We start from the raw sequence: 27,787 nt of genomic DNA, 5'->3' as shown, positions 1-27,787 counted from the left end.
TTTGAGACTTAATTTTCTGCAGGAGACCTTGAGGTACAGCAATTGATGGATCCATTTGCAGTACTGGGGTATTGTTCTGCACTGTGAATTCATCTCCACAAATCCTAAGCCTATTTTTTGAGCTTACACATGGATGTAGCAGTATGCAAAACCATGTCAGCCCCAGAGCACGTGAAGACAGCCCAAGGGTGCACCATCCAAAAGGAAGGAAAGAGCGACAAGTAATATCACTGCTACAAGCATATGAAACCCTGTTTAAACTTCCCACTGCATTTTCCATCGGCACCTCCCACCCTCTCAGCCCCCTAAAAGCAGACAGGACGTTCAGGACATTCACCATTGCTTACTAAGCTCCAGACCTGACTTCTCCTATGTTTTGCTTTTTCTCTTCCCAGAAAAGCATTGCTTTATCATCCCATTTCTCCTTTAAAGCTCTTGTGCTCCCAAAGCTTTGCGGCTTCCCTCTCTCCTCCTTTCTCCTAGCCAAGTCTCCAGCTAAGAGGATAACTGCAGGCCCTGAGCACAGAGACAGCAATTCCCGTAGATGCAGGCGATTCAAATGCAGCATTTGTTTGCAGCCCCCCGCCCCCAAACCCTGCATGCAGAAGAAGCCAAGGGAATCAGCAGGTTGCTGTTTTCCTCTGCACATGCAAATGTGAATTCTGCCTGCTATGAGATTTTGTGAGTGCCAAAGCCTGTGCCAAAGATTTTCATGTGATCTGGCTGGAGAGCAAGAAGCGTCAGACATCTCATTGCAAACTAGGCTTTCCAGCCTGGTTTTGTAAGCAGAAGTCATCCAAATGACTTTTAGGGGAATCTGGCTTTGCAATCACCTTCTACTGTACCCCATGTTCTTACCTAGGAGTGACCTGTAGTCTAAAACACCCTGAAATTAATCCTGCATGGTTTTATACCCGTCTGGCCTGTCCTGTCATTCCTTCCTCTAGCTGCATTTGATGCTCTGCTGTGCAACGTGCTGTTCCCTTTTCCTCCTCCTCTTGCATAAACGAAATAGGGATATAAAGGAAAGCAAATATTTTTCTTATGCAAGTAAAACTAGAGCCACCCAGCCTAAATCGGGCAGCTTTCTGTTACCATGTCAAAAAAGCAGAGCTCAAAGTACAACAGAAAAAAAATAAGCAGCCTCCTCGTTATGATCAGTTCAATAAGAAATACAAGAAAAAAACATGGAGAGGAAAGCCAAGTGAAAACATTTCAGGTTAACCAGTCCTTGACAGGACCCCATAGGAGCATAAACCTGGTCCTGCAAGCAGAAGAGGGGTTACGGGTACCTGCCCTAAAGACCCCACGGCTTTGCAGGCATCTGGCTCAAATCTCTCTCCTTGTAAGTAAGGTGGAAGGGGAGGGGTGGGGGGGGAAGGAACAAGCAAGAATAGAAACGAAGAGGCAAGCGAGCGACCTCCGCCAGCGGAGGAGAGAAGATGACAGCCCAAACGCAGTCGTTTTCTCAGCACAGGACACAGCGAGCGGGGCGCTGCCTGGAGAAGGCAGCTCCGTTCTGCAAACCCGAGTGGCAAATTTTCCCCTCCAGCCTCCCCTGCAGAGCTGCGAACAAACTGTGCCAGAACTCCGCTTGCGTATTTTTTGAAATGCCTGGTGCTTATTTTTAAATATTAATTACCGTGTGTGACAACAGAACCCGGCAGCTTCCCCCTTTGGGAGCACATCCCTCAGTCCCAGGGCAGGTGTCTGGGCTCGGCCCGTGCTGAACCAGAGCCCCACAGACGGAATAACTGTGTGATGGACGGGCTGATTTTGTTGGAGTGAAGTCAAGCTGTGGGGTTGTGATGTTAGACAAAACGGGCAAGAAACCTGCCTGGAAAGGCCATCGCGATCCTAAGCACCACGGTTCATCCCAGGATGTTTTTCAGACATTTTTCCCTGCGTATCACAGTCTCAGATTCATTGACTCCTCTCCTTTCTTTTTCCAAAATCACCCTCCCAGTGCAGGGAGAGATGGAAAGTTCAGCCAAGCCAAGTGATCCATGGGTTTTGGCCTTAGAGTAAATGGACTTGTTTGTTTAGTTGTTTTGTGATTTTTTTTGTGATTTTTTTTTTTTTTAGAAAGCTGTGCAGTGCAAAACAAGGCTGTTATTAAATCTACCATGAGCAGTGCACTTACGACACTGCACAAAAACGCACATTAAATCTTTTCCCCGGAATCACAAACAAAACAGCCCTGGCAAATGCTCTGAAAAAGTTAAACTGGCCCAGAATACTTCAGTCTCCAAGTCAAACAGAAAGAATCAGACGAATTTTTCTAAGGCAGCTTTCCCAGCGAGGAACACAGATGAGATGTGCTTGCAACACCCATGAGAATATTTTCCACAATGAGATTATCGTCTTGATCACACCTCCTCCAAATCCATTTACCAAGCTCATTATCTCCACTGGGTGCAGGGTCAGACTCGTAGTGTCCTATTCAACAAAATCCTGAAGACTATTTGTTATTCTGGGGGTTGTGCTAAGCTTTCTTATTCAGGGAGCCCAGGCTCCAGTTTCAATCCCTCACCTCTCGTTGCTCTCAGCGCTGGCCAGACCTAGGAGGGACAGGAGAGATAAAAACAAGCACCATGGGGGAAAACAAAATCGTGCACTGGGGATTGGAAGAATGCAGAAGCGAGCAAAGACCTGCGTTCCTTCATCAGTGGTCATCACGCATCACTAGGAAACACCAGGTCGTAGATTTTTAACTCCATCTTCCTAATCCTTATGGCTATCGCCCAGATGATGAGATATAATCAAACAGGGGTCCTGATGATGCAGGATTGCCCGAGAGAGGAAGGATTCAGAGGGAAGGTAAGCCAGGCAGAGAACCAAAGGAAACACAGTGGCTCTTTAAGATGCTGCACTGTCTTCCTTGTGTGTTTCAGAGAAAAGTCTTCCCCTCAATGGAGCTTGTCAAATTGCCCAGGAGGCTCAAAGCAAAGATTCATCTTTCAGACAATTGCACAAGGCAAAAGAAATCTTCATTTTTGAACCATATCCCCTAAGCTCCTAAAGGAATTAAATCTCTATTGAACCCTCTGTAAAAGGGAGAGGAAAAGGAGGTGCACAAGGTCCGTGGTGATGTCTTGACTCCCCAGGGAAGTTTGAGAGAGCCCTAATAATGTTGCAGGAGCTGACAATACCTAAAAGGGCATCTGCTTGTGCTTTTGCTTTCTTAAGACATACTGAGTAAAAAAATAAAATAAAAAAATCAAGTGATTGAATCCTTATTTGGGAAAGGCTAGGCTGCCAGTGGAGATGGCCGGGTGCAGCAAAACCTGCTTCAGTAGAAAAAGAGACAAGCCAAATTATTCCCTGCCCACTTAAAAGAATAACCAGAACTGCTCACAGACTAATTAGCAAAGAAATTTTCCATTCAAAGCAGCTGAGGAATCAGAACACAGCACTGCTTGTGGAAAGGGGGGAGCTGACCCCTCCCTGTGAGCTCTCCTCAATGCAGGTCGCCCATAGCCCCCCAAAATCACCTACTCACAGCCTGCACAATACTTAACTGGTTTTCCAAGAAGAAATGCTTCAGGAAAGAGGCTACAGCATGTTCAGGCACACAAGCAAAGGTGTTCCGCATCCCAAAAGCATAAAGAAGAGCCAACACCTCTTCAAGCCTCCCTCTAACCCAGCCTCACTTCTTGCAAAGCCTTCTCTGTTCCCCATTTTTCACACAGAAAACACAGACATGGAAAACAAGCATCAGTGGCAATAAAGACAAAAAGCAGTTCGGATCATTGACCATTTCAAGCAACGACGGCAGCAAATCACCGAAGCAGTAAGAAAAAAAAAAGAGTTATTCACCCTTACAAAACTGGCGGGAAACCATCCTTCTTCATCATCAATCTGACCCCACCACCAGTCCTTGTTGGAAGCATCAAGAACCTTGATAACGTCTCCTGCTTTAAATGCCAACTCCCGGTTGGCCATGGTGACGTGATCCCATACTGCCTCAGCACGTACAGTAGAACCACCACTGATCAGCTGTGGAAAGAGAAAACCAACAGTCAATACAGGCCCGGTTCCCCCAGACATGCACATGCACAGAAGCAGCAGCACAGCAGAGAAGCGCTCAGCCAGAGTAAAACTTTGCCTCCATTCTGATCCGCAAGAGTTTCGCCGTCACATGAAGGAATAGCAAGGTATAAACCTGATATAATCGCTCCTCAGAGCACCGCACGGCTCCTAGCCATGCCGCACAAGCGAGCACGTGTGCAGATGCTCGGTGACTCTCGGATCCTGGCCCTGAACATATAAAAAGCAACTCTGGAGCCGCAGTTATGAGCACGAGCACCTGTTATCACAGTACGTGGCTGTCACGTAGAAGTCAGCCCCAAACCAGGTCAATGGTGTCCTGCAAAGGAGATTTAGTTGCAGTGCAAGTTGGCTCAGGGAAAGGGTACAACCACAGCTTCAGGCCCTGGAGGTTTTCATGCAAAATCAGGCACAGCTTTCAAATGTATTTAGAACACCTTTTTTTTTTTTTTTTTTTTTTTTTTGAAACAAAAGGAAGCTTAGTGTGCACGTAGTGCTGGTGATGCACTGCCCCCCCTTGCTTTTGACATCTCCAGGCTGCCAGCAGAGCAGGGGGCACGGCAGCACCCTGCTGGGCTGCGGCAGGCCGAAGGCAGCCCACCAGAGCCTTGTCCTCCATCTGGTGTCCTCACCTACCCAACGCGGTCACTCCAGAGCTGGCCAGCAGCACAGCGATGCCCCAACCAGCTCCCGTTTTCATTACGAGCCACCCAGTTTTACAGCAACTCCTGCTGAACGCCTGCAGGAAGGACACGTCTGCAGACTGGTGCTTGTGCATGCACCAGATAAATCATCCTTCCGCGCCCGGGACACCCGCTGCTCCTCAGGACGATCGTCGTCTCTCTTTTAACAGGATAATGAATTGTGTTTACGTTTCACCCGCTGCAGGAGTTGGGCACCGAAGGGTCAGACTGCCCCAGCAAATCCAGACTTTACCCACACGCTCACTGGCTTGTCAGAGCCATCCTGAGCCACGCTCATTAATTCTGCCGCCTGAGATGCACCCGATGTGCGCTTGGGCTCGCCTCCAAAGCAGAATTGCAGCTCAACAAAGAGCGAGCTCGGCTCTGCAACCATCACAGCCCTTCCACATGGCAAGACTTTAACAGGCACAGATATCCTTTCAATTTAGGCAAGCAACACAAAGCATAAAAACAACACCCCGTCACAGCGGTTATGTAAGCACAGAAGCTCTGGGAATGGTTAGAAAGCTCTTAACGGCACTTCTGTAAGTTCAGCTTATAGAAATGCCTGCTAACAACCACCTGCACGGTAAGAACTTGCAGGAAACCTTTTGGCACTGCTGCAGGGCTCTCAGCATAAACGCATAAGAGCACTGGAGTCCCTATGGGCGATTCAGTCAACAGATTAAAGGACCTGATTTACAGTTTTCCTTGAACTGATGTTTCCTTTAAGGAATCAAGCTTCTTAGGTTTGTGACAATTGCGGTTTCAGCTCTTCAATTATTAGAGGCAGCTTACATAAAAAAGCAATATCTAAGTGAGACAAACTTGACACTTGGTGCCTTTCATCCTCAAAAGCCAAGATTTATCTAGTCAGCAGATTTCCCTCGTCTCAGCAGTGAGGTAAAACAACATTCTTCCCACCTCCATTTTGACAAATTATCCTTTCAAATTCAAATTGAGCTGCAAACAAAACATGGCTCCCCCATAAAGGACTTGCTACATACAAGCCTTACTGGATAACAAGACAGAAAACAAAAGCGCAGGGTAAGAACAAGCTCTCACGTTAGAGTCAAGCAATGGACAGGATGTGCTGAGCTTATTGCAGAAGGCATCTGGTGTATTTGTGGGGATTCATCTCGTGTTTGATACAGTGGGAGCTGAAGTCAGACAGCGTAGGACCAGCCCTGGGCCCTCATGTAGCAGAAGGACAGCTGCATCTGGAAAAATAAGTTACCAAGACTGATTTCTGCCTCCAATGCAACAACCCAGTGTGCAACCCAGGCAGAGATGTGTTTCGGTGCTTCCTTCAAGCCCTGCATTGCTCTGCATCAAGGTTTCCAGACACCTCCATAAGGATGAACCAGGTAAAAGCAAAGAAACCCAAGAGAGATCTGGGAGGAATGCCAGACCTCACAGAAAAAAAAAAAAAAAAAAAAACTCTCGATATATTCAAGGCCTGTTAACAATCACCCGTTCCTGCACCAGGACTGAGCTCTTCTCCTTCACCAGCATTTCCCTTTTGGCACATTTACACAGCCACTAACCTCCAGCAAGCCTTTGGTTTCCTGGGCTAAGCCAGCTCTGCTCCTTCAGCCTCGGCTTACCGGGGGGCTTCCTTCCCCCGGCGTTTCACCAGCCCTTCTAGGCATCTAGACCACATCTTTCTGAGTATAGATGACCAGACCTGTCAATGCTATTCCCAAGAGACCTTACCACAGGTCTGTGAGACATCACGAAGTTATTTCCCTTACCGTGTCACAGAAATCTTCCTGCAAGACCCCACGCCTCCCTGCCCCCCATGGCTGCCTCCCACCAGGAGCTCACTGTGACCCTGCACTCAGCTCAGCTGACTAAATAAGATACAGTGCATTCTCTTTATCTAGAAACTCAGTTGTCTTATCAAAAAGTAAACGAGGTTGGCCTGACACTCATTCCCTTTGTTAATGCCACTGGGTATTTTAGTCCATTTTTCACTGAGGATGAACCGGGAGCAGAGCTATTACGCAGAAGCCGCTTTCCTGCTTTTTCTGCTTCATTTCACACAGACTTCGCTGCCACTTCACACGCAGGCAGATCTGGGCATGAGCTGCCACCAAAACGTCACTGAAACCAAACTTCAGAGGGACTCGAGAGCCTCCTAGCCTACTTTACAAAGCGCATTTCCAAGCCTGAGGCACAAAATCCGGGCTCGGAGGAGCGCAGAGGCCAGCAGCAGGGCTGGGAATGCCGGGGAGTGAGCTCGGCCGGTGCCTGTGGTCAGCACAGATCTGAAGGGGACGGCAGGAGCTGAAGTGGCTTTGCAAGGAGTTTCTTGACAGAAAGAGAAAAAAGGCTGAAAGCTCTTTGTTTTCTCTTCCTGGTGTCACTGGAGAAGAAAGGCGCCCTCAGCTGCTCCCCTCCAGCCCCGGTCCGTGTCCTCAGCCCAGCACAGGGATGTGCTTGCCAGGGAGCTGGTGAGCAAGCCTCACCCTTCCAAAACACAAAGCCAGCTCAGCCTGCAATAAAAGGACAGCGTTGGGAAGGCAGAATTTGAATTCCGGCCATCACACGTGCTGGGTCCATTGAGAGAACGTCAGAGCCTAAAATTAAAAGGTCTGGTTTTTATTCTGCAAGGCATCTGGCTGCATCCGTGGAGCCGTCTGGCTATTTCAGGGCAGGGTTACAGTGACAGAACCTGACATCTGCAGCAGCAAGAGAAGATGAACAAGAGAAAGGTCAGGACAAAATTCTACGTGTTTTCTGAGAAAATTCAACGTAGGAACTCTTCATTCCAGAAAATTCCTATCTCTTGGTTCCAAATCTAGGTCCTAACGCTGTGGCCAGGCATACCCAGCCAAAGACACTGCATGGGACTCATCTCCCATGCTTTCAGATGTCCACCATACAGCATTGGAGACGGTAATCTGGGCTCTGTTATAATCAACGAAGAGAAAGAAACACATCTGGAGCATAATTCATCTCAGCTCTTTCAGTTGCCTACCTTTGAGTGAGGTGAATCATGCCCCAGCAATGGCTGCTGCTCTCTGTTTAATTGGGTAACGCACACGTTTACACTTCCAACACCTTAATGTTCAGCCCGTCTGCAACCTGGCCATTGCTAAAAAGTGGCGAGCAAAAGCTGGATTAAATAACGATGATCACCGTTGGCATAGCCAAAGACTTCAGCCACGCTCTCCCAGCCACACCAGTTCCCCCCTTGCTGTTTGTGGTGAAGAAAAAACCCTCAGCGGGCAGACAACCAGAGATCAACTGAAGGGATGTTCATGAGGGACAGGAAGAAGGGAAAAAAGAGAACGCTGTAATTATGTGCACAGCTGACACATCTCTGGAAGATACCCTGAGAACAGGGGGTATTTTCGCTGCCCCACCAGGACCTTGCGCTTCAGCCTGTCCAGGGATCTTCACTACAGGTTTCCAAAGCGCTCTGCAGACCCCCAATAACTCAGCCACAAACCCTCACTCCGCAGAAGCTTATTGAAGATGCTCCAAACACTCATGTACAACAGGTGACTGCATTTACAACAGCAAACAAAGTCAGGGGAAAGGAATTAAATTACTCCCACTTAATGTCCACGTGGATTTTGCTTTCTCTTCCAGGCTGGTTTTATTTCTAGGATGGAATGCGGCCACTGGAAATACTGAATTACATTAGAGGTGCTGCCAAAATAAAACGACAACAACAACAAACTGTCAAAAATAAAAAATAAAATAAAGCTTCAGAGGACTCTGCAAATCCAAAGTCACAACCAAAGGGAAGGGAGCATCATTAAAGCCATGGAGGGAGCTTCCAAGGCAAATAAAAGAGGAGCACAAATGTGGTGGTTCAGCTCTGGAATTAGCAATATTTTTTTTCTGGCCATGGCTTTGTGGCACTGTTGTTAAGATAAAACAACTCTCGCCGCCAAAACAAGCAGGAAAATGAAAGCAGAGAGAATAACAGGACAACATCCTGCTGCATGACACGGTGGAATCACTCTGCTTAACCCCATACAAGAGCAAAGCTGGGAGCAAACCCTTACCGTGGAGAGGGGAAGGGGGATGCCACGGAAGACCCTCCTGCAGGAGCAGATCCCTCACACCCTGCCACCCATCTTGCACTCTGATCCAAGGAGTCCAGCCCCGGGTGTTTTGCTGAAGTACCTTTCAGAAGGTGACCTCTAAACAGAGGTGTACGACTTCCTCCAGGCCACTGCGGGGTTTCCATCTGCTGGCTGTGTCACTGCAAAAGGACTTTGCTCCAGCTCTGCAAGCTGGGGCGGCTTGGAAAGGGACCTTGGGGCATAGGTGAACCTCTGCCTCGCACCCCTCTGCTGCCTTTTGCCTGACTTTGCTCCTTCCAAAGCCACAGCACACAGCCGAAAGCCAACATCTGCTCCTTCTCAGCAACTGCCTGCAGCAAGGCAGCCTAGTAGGAAACGGGTTTTAGAGAAATCATCCAATCCTGCAGAATTTTGCTAAGTGTTCCCAAGTAATCAACACTCCCTGCTTTCTTACGGGCCAACGTGAAAAAGAAATTGGGGATTTACTGGTCCCTGGAGACTGAAATGGGCATGAACTAGCAGAAAGCAGGGGGTGATTCAGTTTGAGGCTGGGCCACACGAACCACTATTCAGACCTCTTTCAGGGATAAGTAATGGTCTCTAGCCCACTGGAGCCTGCATTGCCTTTCAAGCACAAAGGTTCCCACAAGTCCAAAATCCACTTAATGAACAGCAACCCCCCCCAAAAAAAACCAGCAGTGACAAAGAAGCCTATCATAGATCAGCATCTCCTTAGAAAATCCTAAGTACACACGAAGTTTCCAAGACTGCGGACTCTGGGTAATATAAACCTGCCCTAAGATTATCCATATTTCTCTACTAGATCATTTGCTAATGCATTAATAGAGCTGTAACAGTAAAAATAAATAAATAATTAAAATTATCTGGGTAGTGCCCTTTCAAATTAGCACTGCAGAAACCCCGTGCTCCTCTGCAGGGTCAGGACAGCCGGCTGTGAAGGGGAGACGGAGACACGCGGTGAGACTATGCCATTTGTTTAAATTGTTCTGGTACAGACATGTCCTTTATTCAGACAGCATAAAAGCACCGTAAAATAACAACAGCATTTCCCACTGTATTCACCGGGCCCTTCCAGAGCGGCAGCAGCCAAAACACCTTCAAACACAAACATACAGAGAGCTGGCATTCAGGGTAAAGAAATCAATACTCAAAGTAACCCCAGCAGAATAGGAAACACAAACGCCTTGGAAGCTCCCAGCCAAGTGAGAATCCTGCTTTCCTCCACGTGTCCCCAGAAGCAAGGCACCTCACGCTGCTTCACCCTCCTGTGCTTTAATTGCATCGCTCCCCCATGTGTGGCAGGGCTGGCAGCACAGGTCCATAGGGCTGCTCCTCGTGGGGCAATTCGTAGGGCCATCATCTGAAAGATGTCCCAAGGATCCACCTGGGAGCTCCCCTGTTAAAACAACCCTCACCGCATGGCCACCAAGAGCTTTGGTGTAGTCCTCACCTGAACCATGCAGAAACTGCAGCGGGTGGCTGAGCCCCCCTCCGGCACGTTTGGAGGCTCACGGGGCAGGCGGAAAGGAAGAGCACGAGCAAATGTGCCCCCAACCTGCCGTGTCATACTTCTGCTCTTGTCTCCTCTCTCAGCAGTCCCTTTGATCGTGTATTTACTTTTAAACCTCCCATCAGAAACGATACAAGCTGAATAATGCTAGATCGTAGTGGATTAGCCGCACGGCTCATTCACAAAACAAATGGGAGGGCATTTCCACTTGATTTGCTTATTCTCTGAAGAGGTGCAATCACATGAAGGTTAAGAATTTCCCTTTCTCTTTCAAGCCCTTTGATGAATTTGCCTAATGGCTGGATTGCAGCTGAAAAAGGCTGACTGGAGCGAGAGAGCCTCTGATATTCATCGCGTTGGTCACCCTGGATTGGAAGCCTCATGGACCTGCGGGTGGAGGATCAGCGCAGACGTAAAGGTTCATCAAGCCTGGGTTATTACGTTTTTGACTGATTTAGATTTTTTTGAAGAGAGAGAGCATGGCAGAAGTGAAATCACCTGGCCTTATACAGGGCACAGCAGCAGACTGCAGGGTATGGCTTTCTTATTCAGCGTTTCTTATGGTTATTGTGCACGTCGTTCCTATTAATTACAATGGCTGCAACCCAGAGCTGCGCTCTGCATCTAGAGAGCTGGGAGTGCCCATAAAACCAAGGCAGGAGTGAGGAAAAGGACTGGAAACAAGGCAGAGTTACCCCAATAAAGCACTGCCCGTGTGGTTGTTAATTGGCTCCGGAGCAGCGGCAAGCCTCCTCTTTGATGGTGCGCGTGTTGCCGTAATTGCTTTCCAATCCTCTTTGCGTAGCAGGCACATTAAGCTTCCCTTGCCTGATGACATATCTTTCATGTACAGTAATTACAAATAACCACCAACCATAATCTTTTAAATCACATAAATTATGAGATTGGTTCTGGAACTCGGAGTTACAGCCGCTCCCAGGAACACAGCGCCTCTCCTCAAACGAGCCAGAGCAGCTCCCGGCACCTCGCTGAACCTGCGCCAGCACGGGCTGGCAGCAGAATTCCCTCGCTACAGCACATGGAAAACAAACGGCTACGTGCTCATCAAAATCTAAACCTGTGCAAATCCCAGTTTTCTGAATAAGGAAGGGGCTCCTCAGGTTCCCAAATGACAGCAGAAACTTTCTCAAAGACCTACAGTCCTACTGAAAATCCTGCCTGTGGTCAGAGGGCCGGAGCTGCGCTTTGATTTCTGCCCAGTTTAAGCTTCAAGATGCAGCAGGGGTGAAGGAGGCAGGCAGGACCTGCTCCCAAGCAGTGTTTGCAGTGTTAATAAAGCTCCAGCCCAGCCCTGCTGCTCGCTGCGGCAGCAAACGTGGTGCCAGATAACATCGAAGCTTTGTGCAGAGACCGCTGCGGGACTGGGGAAAAGGCTGATACACTTTTTTCTCAGTTACCCAGGGTGCAAAATCACGCAGATAAGCAAAACCACAGATATTACGAAACGTACAGAAATTAGGCTCTGGGAATGTCCAGTGAAGGGCAACAGGCGGGGAGGGCACTGGTGCTGTGGACCTGATCCAAGAAGGACGCAGAGCACGGAGAGCTCAGCTGCACAGAGACCGTCCTGAGCATCCCCGTGCGCGTGGCATAGCTGATCCACAACCTCACGACCCATGCACGGATAACCAAGCCTTGGCTGGAAGTGCCAGGAATGCCTAACCTAGCTTCATTTTGCCCCCAAGGCCAGTCCTCACTGAAAAGGAGAGCAGAAAGACTTCTCTGGCAGGGAGCAGGCTGGCTGACTGTAGGCAAACTGAGCTCATCTGAGCAACTGAGGAGTTGTTGCAGGGAGGAAAGATAAAATTGTAATTGCTCCAAGGAAGGTAAAAGTGCTTGAAGAGTTAGAGATTATTCACTTTAAAATGTACATCACCTGTTACTCCGGGGCATGGGAGTTTCCAAAGCGAAAAGAAATTAAGGAGCAAATCATCAGAAATTACTCCCAGGGGGTTTCCTTATTGCACACAGCCACTCACAAAGGCACCGGCGCGCAGACCTGCTCATCCCAGACACAGGGGCCGCACCCCCAGGTGCCTCCAGCAGCACGAAGCTGGTGACGAACAGCTCAACCATCCCAGATCTACCTGGCAGAGGGCAAAGGCTCCCAAACACACAGCTGCACACCAGCACAAACACCAGGACCACAAAGCGCAGCAATTTCACTTATCTGGAATCAAACGTTCCTCGTAAAATGAATCAAGTGACAGGAGCAGAACTGATGGGAGCATAAGCAGATACTTTGTTCTAGAAAAGCTGACACAGTTGGCCAGGGTCTAAAGATCACGAAAGGAAATTAACTGAGATGTAAGTCTGTTAACACAAAACAGGAACATCGCTCTTGGATGGCCAAGCACAAGGAGCAGGCAGCAAGAGCCCCTTTGTGATATCAATCACTGCAGCGTGTTTTAAATTACGCCACATTATCCATATGCCATGTGGCATATGGATTATGTCATGTTACACCACACTGTATTAAACACATCTTCAGTAACAGACTTAATAACGCACAATTCTCATATATCGGGATTGTAAAGGGAGGCCAAAATGACTGCACAGGAAAGAAGGAAAAGAGGAAAAGAGGAAGGGAGGGAGAAAAGGAGGAAAGGAGGGAGGGAGAGAGAGATTTTTACTAATGCGATAAGAACTTGGGACTTAAGTTGTGGCTGTTATTAGTGCAAATCAGTGCCCAGGACAGATTAAAATCCCGAAGAGTGTATTACACTGATTACAGTCGCTGCTCAGGCTCCATATGTGCTGTTCTGATCTCTTGATTCCTTCGTGTAAGCCACTGCAGCTCACGTCTAATAAAGCCAAGGAGAGGCTCATCTGCGGATCAGCACAAAGAGGGGAACGCCATCTGTAAATTGTTTTGCAGACCCTGGCTTATGGAAAATTTTAATTAAATGAAAGCACAAGGCAAGAAGCAACACGTGACCCCCTAAAACCACCCCCGGTTTCGGGTGGCTTTGCAGGGGCAGCGGCCAGCAGAAAGCCAAGTCCATCCAGCTGCTCTTTTGCAAGAGCCACCCACTGAAAATCCCACTGCTTCTGTCCTGGGCAGCAAGAGGAGAAAAGCAGAGTTGGAAATGGCCAAAAACTCTAGCCTCTAAATGCCAATCTTCAAGCTATCTATTTCAGCAAAAATGACGAGCCTTCGTCCTGCCTGTCTGTATTACAGCACCGGCACCAAAAGCAGCCAGAGCTCAAGCCGAGCTTGGGGGAAACACCGGGGTGAGCAGCCGCTGCTGGCAGCCACCCCACGTGGGCGATCGATAGCGCAACGCCGCGGCCGCAGCGTGATGAGGCTCGAGTCGTTATAGCAACTGTGCTTCGCATTTACATCTCACCTTTCATCCCTGTCAGCTCCCGAGAGGGCGAGCAGGTGGGATGGCAAGCAAGCGATGCAAAGCCACGGCTCTCCTCCAGCCGCTCCGCCAAACCCCGGGGCGTCCCGCAGCCCCGCGAGCCCTGAGCGAGCAGCACGTGGTGCACGGGCCGGGCTCGGTGCCTCACCTTTGCAGCCCGTGCATCGCCTGCCGGACACGCTGCTTGGCCAAGCCTGGCTCCAACAGCATTCAGCTCTACCCCGTGCAACCCCTACCATGGGTGCTGCTTTTGGGGAACGAGCACATGGGGCCACAGAAGGAAGCAGGGGGGCACAGCTGGCCAAAAGTCACAGCACGTGTTTTTACGCCCTTGGTTTCCCCAGATTAACAGCAGGTACCCGGCCTGATGTTCCTGTTCCCATCTAATTCACTCGGTATTACCATAGTTTTTCTTTCTAAAAGCTCACTGGTCAATCCTGGATGTAAAAGGCTATCTCGTCAGCCCGGTAATACAATGATGCTAGTTAAATGCGCGCAACTCTCTTGCAGATTGCCATCGAGCCCCATAAGCCTATTACATGGATTGGCCAGATCAGTAATGGGATATGCAGCTTCCCCCCCTAAGCTGCTTTTCTCGATTCAGCTCAGGTTAGTACTGAATGGAAGCGACCGTCTGATGGCTTCTCAGATTTTATGGAGAATCGCCACGGCCGCAGCGTTCTCTCTGATGGGAGCAATTCAAAGCAGAAACTTGCCCCAGCCCTCTCCCTGAACTGGCTGGCAGCCTGGATGCACACAGCTCAGCCTGTGGACGCCTCTCCGAGCGGTGGCACGGCACGTCCTGCCCGCCTCCTCGCCCTGCAGACCCCGCTGCACCCCAAGGCAAGCCCCTGCCCTGCCATTTCTTATTTCAGCCTGTGCACAGCGCCGTCTCCCCGCTGCCGTGCAAGCGGTCCCTTCCCCACGGGACACGTGCGAGTCCTGGCCATCTCCGTCCCACCTCTCCCCCTCGGGGAAGGCCACGTTTGCTGCCTGGTGTAACAGAATTATCACCTGGACGGCGCTGAGGGAAACGGTTACGTACCAAGATAATTCTATTCAAAGTCTAGAGGGCAAAGTTGTCACAGATGAAATATCATTGTCTATTATCTGTTGGCAAACGCAGTACATAATGGCAGCCACTCAACTTAATGGCTTACATTCCAGCTCCTTCAAATGAGCCCATCACCGCTGTATGTAATCACAGTGTATATTTAAAAGTATAATTTCCATCCAGAAAGACCATCGCTGGAGCGATATGACTCATCCAGTTCCCTGTGCATCAGAAAGCGTGTCATGAAGACTGGGAATTTGTGAGCCAGTAACCATCTGTGTGCAAAGCAGGACGTGAGCCTCCAGACCCGTCCGTGGCAAACTCCCCCCGCGGATCGGAGGCACAAAACCTCTTGCCCCCGCACCCAGGAGCACAGCCACGCTTTCTGAAGCTGTGTGTGAAGTAAAGGGATGCAAACACTAAAGAGACGTGCAATGGAATGAAAGGCATCCCTCCCCACGTACCTATTCCAGCACTTCACATCTGAATAGCTATAGCAGCGAGCTGGGTTTTGTTTCTGCCATCTCAAAATCATCTCCGCGGCATAATTAGTGTGCTCGTATCAAAATGGGTCCAAACGCATGGGAAAGAAGCATGCAAATACGATTATTTGTTTTTCGAGGAAACATGATGTTTTTCCCTGGCTAATAGATTTGATTCATTAAGGAACAACAAGAGACGAGCAAAGTACTTGCAGCAAGCACTCACTGATTTCAGCAGCAGTTCCTCCTCGGTGAATTATCCACAGACAGCCCGGTTTTCACATAATTATTTTTGGCCCACTATGATCTGACAACCTTTTTCAGTCTAACTCGGCTATGTGCTACTCCTTGAAATTGTGACAATTCCTAATTTCCTTAACGGGTCAATTAGGTCACCTGGCAGCGCCCTGTCCCTGGGCTGGGTGGCTGTCACGTTCCCGCACCATCTCCAAGATGGCCAGATTGAAGGTTCATGTGAGCAGATATTTGCACTAGGATTTGCAACGCTATCTTAAGGCAAACATCTGAGTTGTCTGAAGGGGTTTTGAATGAATAATTCTTTGCATTATTCACCTAGCTCTAGAAATAACGCTCCATCTGTTCACGGAGCAGTTCCTTTCTCTTATTTAGTTAAAATGAAGGTCATGCAAGCGAAAGAGGAATTTGCACGTCCCCAGCACCTCACAACCATGCACATTGACAAAACGCCCGTGTACCTGGTCAAGGTCATTAACCAGTCAAAGAAAGAAATACAGCTGTCAGGTTAAGGGGAGTGAGTAATCACCCAGTGCATCATTGCTGCGACAAGCACCCCAGGACACAGGCTGGAGTCAGAACATGTCCTTTGCAATTAATCATTAATCAGGACGTGTTACGACAAAGAAGTCAAATGGCAACTCTAAAGGTGAACCAAAATGTTACTTTCAAAACACCTACGCTTAAAAAAAAAAAAAAAAAAGCAGTCGACTCTCAGATCAGAGGGGAAAGGCAAACGGAGCACGTATAAAATGCATCCCAGCCTCTGGGTGGAAAGCATCCAGCTCATACTGGGGCATGATTCAGCCCAGAAGAGCAGGAAGCGGTGCCGCTCGCGGGAAGCTACGCTCAGCTGAGGGGGCTTTGCTGGCACGCAAGATCTTTTCCTTTCCCTGTGCCACTGCCTTGAGCTAGGGGGGACCCGAGCGAGCCGTGGCTGTGCTGTATGAAAGTAACAGGACTGCCTTGGGCCGCTCCTGCCTGGCTCCCTGTGCAGAGCTCCTGCTCGGGCTGGATGCCCTGGCCCCTGTGTGCTTGGGATAACCACTGGAAATCCACTGGTGGTAGGGGGATGGTTGGGCCAGGTGATGTTTGGAGGTTTTTTCCATCCCTACTGGTTCCCTGACACGCAGCCACCTACAGCAGCCTGGCCATCCCCTGCCCACCTGCCAAGCACACGTGGCCGTGGCTGGTACTTGAAGGAGCACACGAAACGCAAGCTGTGCTCTGGTTTTGGGTTGAGAAATGTATTCTGAAGAACAGGAGGATCGCAGACACCCAGGCAGGAGGAGTTCCCTGTGGGCTAAGCCCTTTAGGTACAGGAAGGTCTTCCCGGAGCCTTCTCTCCGGGCTGAGCAACCCCAGCTGTCTCAGCCTGTCCTCACCAGAGAGGTGCTCCAGCCCTCCGAGCATCCTCGTGGCCCTGCTCTGGACATGGGATGTGAGGTAACATTAATTGAGAGTGAAATATGCCCAAACTTCTGAAATAAAAACTTCAGCTAGAGCTCTTTGGGCTAATTGCTGAGGACAAGAGCACGCACAGCTCCCTGCTCTGCAGCCCGTTCCACCACAGCCTCCAGAAATTACCAAGGCTGTGAGAAATGCTATGGCGAGCCCTGTCCACAACTTCTATTTCCAGGTACCGTTCACAATTGATACCGCTTGTTATGAGCACCCAAGATCTTCTCTTTGGGCAAGGACTTCAAGAGTACCCTCTTGAAGACATCTTGCAATTCATTTTTACTACTGGCCTAGATACGTACTCCACCTAGAACTAAGTGGCTCTAGCTTTCAGTCTAAGTAAACCCCCACTTCAAAAACCTTATGGAAATGGGGTAGGAGCTTACATTACCTCTTTGTTTTTGTTTTGTGGTTCATTCAAAGAGAAAGAAGCATGAAAGATGTAACTCGCGGGTTTCCACCATGGCTGCATACCTCGCATCTCATGGCTTTTCCTTCCTACAGCTCTGGCACGGAAACCATTCGTTATCCTACCAACACACATTTTCACGTTACTTTTTAAGACCAGCATCGTTCACGATGGCAGCTGCCTTCTTTCAGAACAGCGCAGCTGGGAAGTTTCTCCAAAGGGCAGAAGGACAGAGAAGAGTTGAAGGAGCAGAGGAATTTGCAAGAGGGGACAGCACACGCGAGGTGTGAAGCACCAGCAGCAGTGCCAAGGCAGGACGATGAATTCGGGTTGAGACCCAGATGGCAGGCATAGGGGTGCTGGATGCTTTGACAGCCCGAGCCCTGTTTTTTCAGACTTAATACTTGATAAAAGAGGTTGAACAAAGTGTGCTGTGGCAGTTCTACAGCAACATGATGGAAAAAAAGATAATTTCCCCTCCAGTTCAGTCACAGTCCTTGATAACCTGGATCGCAGGTTGAGTTTGCTGTCACATAGACTTAGGGATCCTGCAAGGGAGTACAAAGCAAGAAAGAAGAAACAACTGCAAGGAACTAGAAACAGAACCCAACAGCAAGTGTTTGTTGCAGTCTTAATTACCTTCATTGCCATGCAGAAGAGGTGATACTACTCAGTAACCTTCCCGGATGGTACCAAATTGGAAAATCTTGCAGATGTCTTTGAGCATTGAGAAATAAATCTAACAGATGGGAGGCTAACTCATCCCGGTCCCATATTCAATGGGAGAGCTGCTCACAGGGCGAGGAACGGTGGCAGGAAATCCGAGAGGAGCTTGAAATGCAAAGAAATAAGAGCAAGAGCTGTAAGGAGCTGTAAGAGCCCCTCCTCCCATGGCTTGTTCTGCACGAAGCAATTCATTGCAGACAGATATTGACAGCGTGGGAGGGATTCAGAGAAAAGCAACAAATTTTATCAGAGGTTCTGGAAGGATTAATATCCAAAAAGAGATTAAACCTGTTAAAAGCTCAGCTAAACTACCATTTCAGAGACTGCTCTAACACAGTTTAAATAGTTCCAGGAGAGGCATTATTTATGTATAACGGGGAAAGCCAGGAGTGCAACATCTGAAATGGAGAGAGGCTCCATTTTAACTACCTAAAATCAAAACGCCAACAAAGGATTCATTTCCTGCCTACAAGGTGAGAAAGTCTTTGAACAAAGACCAAATTCCCCAACTTTACCCAACAGGAGGATGCAGCAGAAGGTGCTGGAGCAGCCCAGGAAGGGCAGGGGGGTGGTACAGAAAGCCACAAGCACACCCAGCAGCGGCCGGGGAGCCGGGGGGGGGATGGCAGGAAGCCCTCCTCTTGACAGCGAGGGGCTGGGACATTAACCAGCTCCTTTATAGAAACTTTGCAGACCTCTGAAAGTCTCCTTGGTGATGTAAGGCAAGCACCAAACCGTCCCTGATGTTTCCAGTGGGTCCCACGATGGCCTGAATAATGCCCGCGTGTGCTAGGTCCCATCTCTGCTGCAGTAATATTTGCAGTAAGATTTGTCCACATACTGCGGATAAGCCTCACCTCTTCCACTCCTCTGGGAACGGACTTGTCCTGAAATGTAAGTGCTTGGACACGTTCTCCTTCTCTCCTTAAAAAGACAAACCCAATCCCACTCCCATCATCATTTATGCTCCTTGGAAACGCAGCCAATTAAGTCCAGAGGAGACCTGTGAAGGCTGTGAAGCAGGTCACTTCAGTGCCCCAAACAGCCCTAATTAAATCTGGTTGTATACAAATTCGCCAGAATACCTCCGTAAAGGTGTCTGTGCTAATGGCAACTCTCAGCAGCGTTTGCACTGCTCTGCAGCCCCCAGCCCCTTCCCCTTCGGGTCCCTCGGAGTCCCTTCAGCTGGTGCAGGGGGACTAAACACGGCTGGGGGCAGGTTTAGGCAGGCTTGGTTTTGGATAGCAGCAGCTAGCCGGGGAGAAAGGGAAGCGTTCCTTGACACAACGTGCCTGTTTCACAGGGGCAGTCATGGAAAGAGAAAACAAGCACACCGTGGGAAGCTTCGGGCACGGGGAGCACCTTTTCCAGAAGCTGACGCATCCATGCGAAGCCATCAGAACAGCACCCATGGGTGCCGAGCAGAGCACACTGTCAGCTGTGCAAAGATGTTGAAGGCTAGTTTTTCCCAGCTAGCACAGATTTGTCAGCAAGAAAGGCACAACCCTGCAGTGCCTGGACACTGACGGAGATCAGGAGAGGATGAAATCCCCGAGGAAAATCTCTTCCAATCCCTCGCCCTGCCTGTGCTCCTGCAGGGTGCCCGCAGCACCCTACGGCGTCCCTGCTCTCAGCAGAGCGGGCACCTTCCTCCCCTCTGCTCCCTTCTCCACCACCACAGCCCCTTTTAAGCACTCCTCCGGCCCCGCAGGACGCGGGAGGTGCAATTCGACGTGCCCGCTGCCCTGCCGGGCTCACAAGGTGCTCGCTGGCAGTTTGCAAAGTGCCACTTAGCAGCGTGGTGCCCTCGCTTCCCCAAGTGGAATCTCATTAAACAACAGCTAAAATACATTCATCATTTCCCTGCTCTGCTCCTCTGTGTAAGTAATTGCTGCAGTCACAACGGGACGGGAGGCAGGAGCGCTAATAGGATGACAGGTCTCTACCAAAATCCCCATTAGGTTGTGGTCCACACAACGCCAAAGTTTGTGAGCCACAGCTCGGTCTAATTAAAACTGCAGGAGGGGAGGGCTCAGGAAGGCTGAGTACAATTATCCAAGTCAGAATTTAGGCAGGGCTCTGTGACTTAATCCAGTGCCTTGTGCACCAAGTGCTAAAGGAGTTTAATTGCCACCGCTGATGGGAATCTGTACCTGTGACTCATCTCTCACACTTGTAAAGTTGCTGTTTTTCTCGCTCCTGATCTTCTTTTGCTAATGCACTTCCAAGGCCACAGCTTCGGTGGTTGGGGACGAGCTGGGGAGCTGCGTTTCGTTCTCTTTCAGGTTTCAAACCAACGGGAGCGATCTGTGGTCTTGCCGGGGACCCTCTGCACAGCCCCAAGGACTGCCACCAGCACTGCAGAGAGCAGCAGGACGGGCAGGGAGCTGGGAGGGTTCGTGGTCTTCTGATGTAGAACAAGGCAAATATCCATTTTCTGATCCCTTCATGTGCATAATTTTCCTAAATTGACTTATATTTTATTTAATCTTTTCTACACCAAATTATGCCTTAAAATCCTTACCAAAACGAGGAACCCTCACGGTTCCGTTCCCAGGTACGTTTCTCACGTACAGCCCTTACCCGTTTTTGAGGACTTTTTTTCTTCCTTTCAAAACACAAACCCTTCCCCGCTTGCTAGGAAGATTTAGGTTTGAATGCTGCAAGGTCAGAACAACACAGACATGTTCTTCTTTTTCCCAATTACTCTCCTCAGAAGCAGCGAGCGTGCTCACATCCCCGCTGTACACCTTCGGAGTGTCTATTCAGAACTCTTCTTACCATAACAATCTTGTCAAATTAATTCATCATTAAGGACAGATTTTTTTTCCCTTGCCACCACGCGTTAATTAGTGGAAGGGTTGCCATGGGAACCCAGCACCACTACTTAACACCGTGTAATTTACCATGGTGGTAAAACGTGGGCTAGAGCCCTGCAACAGGTGAAACAACAGGTGCCCGTGCCTGGGGTACGTGCTGAAGCCGCATTTGCTGCTTTGGTGAAGCTTTTGGCATCTATTTAGTCAAAAAATAAAGCTGGAAAAGCTTATCAGGACCCGGACATTAGGACTGGGGATTCTGTGTGCGAGCCTGAAGGCAGACTCCCATTTTCCTAATGTTTTAGGACAAATCCAGTTTCAGGACACTGCTAGGAACCCAAGCCAAACAAAATACACACAAAGCACACACGAAGGCCATGACCAGACCCAGACGCTCCTTGCTGACAACTCACCAGTAAGAACCACAGCCAGATCAAAGGAGCCCACCACCCCTGGGGGCATCCGCTCCTGCCTCCTCCTGCCGTGGCTCTGCTGGGAAGGATCTGGGCTCGGGGGCCGCTTGGCAGGATGCCTGCTCATGGGCCTCCATCCTGCAAGGATGTCTGCTCATGGGCGTCCACCCTGGAAGGATTTGTGCTCGTGGGCTTCTGTCCTGCTGGGCGGTACCCCGTGACACCCCACGGAGGCTGCTCCCCAAGCACGCTCCTGTCCAACAATCAGAAACAACCAGCTAACGAGCAGCCTACGTTTTAATGAGCTCGCCCAACGCCTACTCATTTCTTTTAGCCCAAGCAACTCTTCTCCCCAGCAGCACCTGGCCCAGGAGCACTTGCAGAGAGCAGCGATGCTCCTGCTCCGTCACCGCGGTGCCAGGCTAGGCGAGGCGCTGCAGCTTCCCCATCCCCCTGGCTGTCCTTGTCCCTGTTCCAGTTCGGCCTCATTTTGTTGAATATTGGCAATCAAACAGGCTACTCCATTCCAAGGGAGGCTGCAGCACTGTCTGGTACAGCAGCATTAATCTCTACTGGAAATTCATCTTCTAATACATCCTTGGATCGTACCTTGCTTTTTTTCCCTGGCCATATCACACTGTTAGCTCGTCGTCGGTCTTTGATCGCCCTGACAGAGCTCAGTCTTCATCCCGCCCGCACGATACAAGGCTGCAGCAGGCACTGCTCTGCCTGTGAGCCACACGCCGCTGTCTGCTGTCGTGGGCAGCCACTGGCCTCAAATCTGCTGTCTGGTTGTTTGGTTACCCTGGCAATACTCCGTGGCGTTCTCTGCTAATGCACGCAGCAGAAAAACTCAAACCTTCAACTGCTTTCAATAGTCAGATTTCATTCTCTGGGTAAAACTGGGCCCAAATTGCAGCACTGGACTAATAACGGTATTTCAGAAGCTGGGCAAAATCACAGCTTCCCCCAGCAAGCAAAACCTGAAATGAAAGCAAAAGGGATTTGTCGGCACCTCACTGAGCCAGCTCCTAAGGAATGCAAGACCAGGCGCCTAGCAGCAGGTCACCTCAGCATGTCAAACCAAGGCCAATTCCCTCCTCCTGTGCTTACTGGAAGAGAAGTAATTTTGGCTATTCCAGCCTCTGAAACACAAGGGAACCCAGGCAGAGCCCAAATGCTCCGAGTCGCCCCGCTGAACGCACCGTGCTGGGCACAGCCGCCTTCCCAGGGCACTCACAAGTGTTCTGCTGGGAAGGACACGGCCGGCTATCGGTTATTTTTTGTTATTTTTTTTTTCCTTTCCACCTTCTTTTGCTCAAGAGGGACGCACGTGGCTCTCACCAAAGCCGCCTGAACAAGGAACAGGCCCTGAACTTGCTTGAGGTGTGCCGAGCGGTGCTCTCCCACCAGCAGCGCACATCGATCCCACCCCAACACACCTCCTGCTGCTCCAGCCTACGCCTTGCTCCCGAAGCAGCACGTCCTTCTCTACTCGCTTTTGAAGCAGGTCAGAAGCTGTTTCCTGAATTATCAATTATCCGTCCAGTTTGAAGCAGGCAGGAATGCAGAAGCCATCACCAGTCTTGGGAAACCAAGACTCGGGAAACCGATGCCAATATGCTGGATTTCCCTGTATCCAGGTTTTCTTTTTGGTTTATCTGAGCATGAACAAGATCAGGACAGGGTTTTCTAGTCCTGGGGGTACAACCGGGTTACCTACTGCTGCAAGATTTCTGCTAGGAGGGAGGATATGAGAGGGAGAGCAAGAATTAAGGGAAACAAAGGCAGCTGTCAGGTCAACCAAACCTGGGGAACGGTACATTTATACTGGGATAATTCCCAGACATTTCTGTGGTATCCAGGAAAGATTTGATTCTTCCCTTACCCATAATCAAGTAAAAGCCACGTGCAGTATTCCACACCGAAAAAAAACAACGCTCCCAACACATAATAGGCACGCACACACACCGCGGCGCAGGAGCACGCGCCACGAACCCTGCAGGCCCCACACAAACACCCGGGTGCACCCCTGCACGCCCGTAACTCCCCCCCGCTGGGCAGCACCCACGGCCTTTCTAACACATCTTTTGTACAGGTTCACCACGCACTCGGACCAAGGGATCTGACACGGGCACAGCTGGCCGGGGCTGTCAGCCGGAGACCCCAGAGGGTGCGAGGCCCCTCTTTCCTCGAGTAACCCAAGAGCAGCGTGGGCTCCTGCAGATCTGGAACGGGTTGGAACGGGGAAAAGCCTGTCACTGCTGTCCTTTTGTAGAAGAGGGTTTTTAGCTTGTGTGGCTAATCTGAAAGCATTAAACAGCACCACCGCCACCCAGCCCGAGACAAGGAACATGCCCGAGGGGAGCAGCAGCACCCAGATGAAGGCAGCAGAGCAGCCAGAGCAGCCATCAGCCCCAAGAAACGTCCCAGCAGCCCTTCTCAGCACCTTCTTAGTGATTACTTCTGCCTTTTGTAGAGTTCTTGAGTGTGTCTATCAACCTCCAGGTGCCTGCGCCGCAAACCTCCCGTATACGTGATAAAACACCCTCCTGATCCTTCCTCTGGGATTTAATCCCTCTTTATTTTGGCCAGATTCCTGCCGGTTTGTTCTCCCCACAAAGCCCCAGCTCTCAGGCAGGCAGGGGGAAGACGTGATGCCACCCAAGCTGGGAGCTGCAGATCAGCTGCGTGCCGACAGCTCTGCGGCTCAGACGCTTCCCTTATCTCCCCTCTCCGTTCCGTGCTCTTCCTACGAGCCTTTTCTCCAGCAGCTTTAATTTAAGCATCGCCTTGCGCACAGAAGATGTGGTACTCTTATTGACAGAGCTTTATTGGGAAACGCTGATTTAGGCTTGCATGCAAATGATTCGAGCATGCAGAAATGGTGTTCGGACGTAGCTAGGAGCTTGCTGTGCCAGGCTGCGCTGCAAATGTCTTTGTAGAGGAGCTAAGCAGCCAACTCCACTGCTTCACCACCTAACACTGCCCAGGTTTGTGCAACGCTACTTTCACCCTGATGAAAACACTCGCAAAATAGTGCATCCATCCCCAAATCTTACAGTCTTGAGGCAGAGGTGGGTTTCTTACCCAGGCTGTTACAGGACCACGTTGACTCGTGTTTGCCTCCCCTGGGGCCTGACGACTCTTTCCATCCTCCTTGCACGGGGCTCAGTGGCTAGAAAAGGGCTGGAGGACACCCAAATCTCCAGCGCCAAGCCCCAGGAGGCAGCAGTGCAGTGCTGGCCTCCAAGCTCACTCGGTGCCACACGTCTGCATGCAGCTTCTCTGGGTGCCCCGGAGGTGATGTGGGGGTCCCTGGGTGGCTCCCCATGTCCCAGACATATGAACTGCTCGCTGACCTTGCATTTTAAGCTTCTAAGTGCGTTACAGCATCTCATCCTAAAGGCCTTGCTTCAACCAGGACAGAATTCCTTTTCTCTGACAGCATGGATTGTTTTTTTACAGAAATCAAACTTGACAGCATCGCCCTCCCCCTGCCCCAACTTGCTCTACTCTTACTGCAAATCCGGTCCAGCAGGGCTTAGGAGCACAGGACAATCCTAAGAAGGATAAGGAAAACTAAAGAAACTGAAGAAAAACGGAAGAAAAATAGACTGAAAACAGCATTCCCTGAGCTGGACAAAGAGAAAAGCATCTACGGCCCATGGAGAAAACCACTGCACATGTGCAAATCCCTCCACTGCAGCGCCCGAGGCAGTATTAATAACAGGAGTTTTTAAATCACTGTTATCTCAACCATCTCCTTTTTATTTGTGCCTTGTAGAAAGGAGATTTCTTTCTGTTATCTTTAAATTCGGCTGCTTGATACCTTCAAGATTACAACCTTCGCAAAGGAGCCGGCAGACCTGGCAGCTCCCAGCAGCTGGAGCTCGCTGCCACTGTCCCGAGACTGAGCGCGGCCCAGGAGATGTTCTGCAGAGACAACTGTGGGCAGCCGAGAAATTGGGGCAGTTCTAGAACTGAAACCTAAAGGGAGATTCCTTCTCCATTGCTTTTCTTTCTTTTTTTTGGTGTCCTGCATGAAATTCTCTTTCTTTCAGGGTTGTCTCTGGAAAATTAGCAACTGAGGTTTCCCTGTGCTTTTCGGCTTCTTTTGCCTTGATTTCTAAACATGGATATAAAGGTTTTATTTACTCATATGCACACACAGACACAAGTGTGCACGTGTGTTGCTTCTGAAAGGCTGCAAGCACAACGAGGGCTCATGCTTCTACCACAGCAGTAACAACTGGTCATGATCTGTTCACTACTGAAGAGGTTTGTGGTTGTTTTTTTTTTAAATAAAATTAATCCCTGCTGTCAAACAAAGATAATCAGCAGCTGCGGCTTCAAGACAACCATGTGCCAGGCCTGAGCTGGAAATCACTCTCTTCTTACGTGTATTGAGATGCCTTTCGAGTTTCTTAGCTTAAACATGCTCCGGTCCTGAGCAGTCAGTGCTGGAGGCTGCCCCCCCTCTCGCTTTGCAAGGGTCAAGCTACAGGGATGGAGGCTTTGGGAGAAGAAAGTATTACAGTAATTAATTGTCAGCCAGCTGGCAGACCTAATTTGCCAATAAGGCAATATTAGAAACTGGGAGGTGCTTTCTGCCCCCTAAAAAAATCACCATTCTGCACTGAACCCCAAAGAATTATTCACCAGGAAGACGAACAAAAGGCTGCAAGCTCCCGTAATGCACCGTCCTCCAGCTTCCCTAAAAGCTCACTTGAGCTTCTGGCCTTACTTCTCCTTAGGAAATACTACGCATTAAAGAAACACACTAATATTTATTCTGCCCAGTTTTCCAAAGTGACCGTGGCATACGGTCACATAGGAGGAGTGGTGCTCGTCCTACAAACACTCTGAGCTTTAGCAGCAAAATGTACAAAACAGAGACGATTGCAGGAATCAGGATATTCCACTTGCAGGTGCCACCGTACCAGCATCCTCTGCCTGGTGCAGCAAACTGGGCAAATTTAATTCAGTAACAAAGAGAAAACAAGATGAAAGACAAACCTAGCCTCCCAGAGGAGGAAAAAACCACAGCGCTACAGAATTCTGATGAGCACCATTTCTTATCTTAAACACATTGGTTCTTCCCATTTCGGAAATATAGCATTCAAAAATCCAGATACACAGATACGTCTGTGTGGCTCGATTTCGGGTTTGCAGCTGACATGCTCTGGATATGGGTCTTCACTTCAGGCCGAGCCCAAAACCCTGCTACCCCCGAGCTGGCAGCAGACAGCAGCTGGCAAACCACTGGTACCTCTCGCCTTGTGTCCACATGGCTTTAGTATTCCCTGAAACTCCCAAATACCAGTGCATTTTGTTGTAACATCTCTGAAAATATGCAAAAATAACAATTTCTGACCTTCAAAATGTAATTATGACATTTTGCTTTGTTATTCCAGCCACGGGCAAATGGCTCCAATAAAATGTGTCACAAACTAGGCCCTAACGCCCTCAGGCTAAAGCCACCTCTTTTTTAGGAACTAAAAGGTTCATTTAAACCATTATTTACTTAACACTAGCCAGAAGAGAAATGGAAGAGCTGGAGCACCAAGAAGGCAGCTATTCTCGTTAAATTGGTCTCAATTTCTCAAGTATCCGGTTGAACATTACAGAGGTCACAGCCCCACGCTGCTATGAAACTGTCAGAAGTTTCCAAAACCTGCGGAGTTTAATAAGGAATGCTGTATTCCCCAGTCACCTCAAATGTTTTACAGAGCATTACGACTTTCAGTTTTATAGCTCCAAAACACTAACGCAATAAAAAGTCTATTTCGGACAGATCCGCAAGCCTCAGCCATTAGCTGTGATCACAGACCCAACAGCAGCCTCCTTTGCAGGCTGTCAGGAGCAGTTCCCTGTTCCCCGAACCATCTCCATGCCGTTTACCCTTCCCTGCTTTCCTCTTTCGAAGCTCTTGCCATTCCTGAGCCGCAGCTTTTCCCCAAAAGCTAAAATAACCTCTCAGAAGGCCCTTCAGCCTTAGGGCACCAGGTGCCAGGTCGCAGCACGCCGCATGATCGTGCTGTCCACTTCCCCTTACCTTTATCTGCTCCATAAATCGCCCACGTGCCCACAGAGCTGTGTTTCCCATAGAACATGCCTTGAATTGATCCGAGTGGCTCACCCCTCTGTTTTTCTCCCTCTTTCCCCCCGCAGGGACACGCTGCTGTGTCACCGACAGACCGAAGCCCCGTAACGCACACTGCGGGTACCGCAGCGGCGGCAGCCACCCAAGGTCACGCCACGGCACTTTGCCGTGAGATACGCCGGGCAGCCTCTCGTGCTGGAGGCAGCTCAGGCTCTGGCCTGATTTGAATCTTTCCAAAGTGTTGATTTGAATCTTTCCAAAGTGTTGGAGCAGCTTAGGAGCAGCTCTCGCCCCTGACCCAGCCAGTTCGCAGGGGCTGCTCCGTGCACCCCCTGACCGAAGTCCTATTTCATCGGGCTGCAAACC

General features: G+C 49.7%; 1 protein-coding gene across 18 annotated transcripts in view; it reads right to left on the bottom strand.

Moving 5' to 3' along the window:
- The window catches only part of ARHGEF9 (Cdc42 guanine nucleotide exchange factor 9), a 178,806-nt gene that overhangs the window by 62,261 nt on the left and 88,758 nt on the right, over positions 1 to 27,787 (bottom strand). For 17 of the 18 annotated variants that reach the window (XM_084535003.1, XM_084535015.1, XM_084535013.1 and 14 more), the window contains one exon: positions 3,820 to 3,999. The exons of the other annotated variant lie outside the window; for it this stretch is intronic. In XM_084535003.1, the coding sequence (XP_084391129.1) occupies positions 3,820 to 3,999 (180 nt within the window). The remainder of the gene's footprint in view (positions 1 to 3,819; positions 4,000 to 27,787) is intronic. 18 annotated transcript variants of the gene reach the window in all.

This window comes from Aythya ferina (genome assembly GCF_964211825.1).
Source record: "Aythya ferina genome assembly, chromosome: 13".
Taxonomy (NCBI): Eukaryota; Metazoa; Chordata; class Aves; order Anseriformes; family Anatidae; genus Aythya; species Aythya ferina.
The sequence above is the reverse complement of the archived record's forward strand: the minus strand, read 5'-3'. Positions and strand labels throughout refer to the sequence as shown.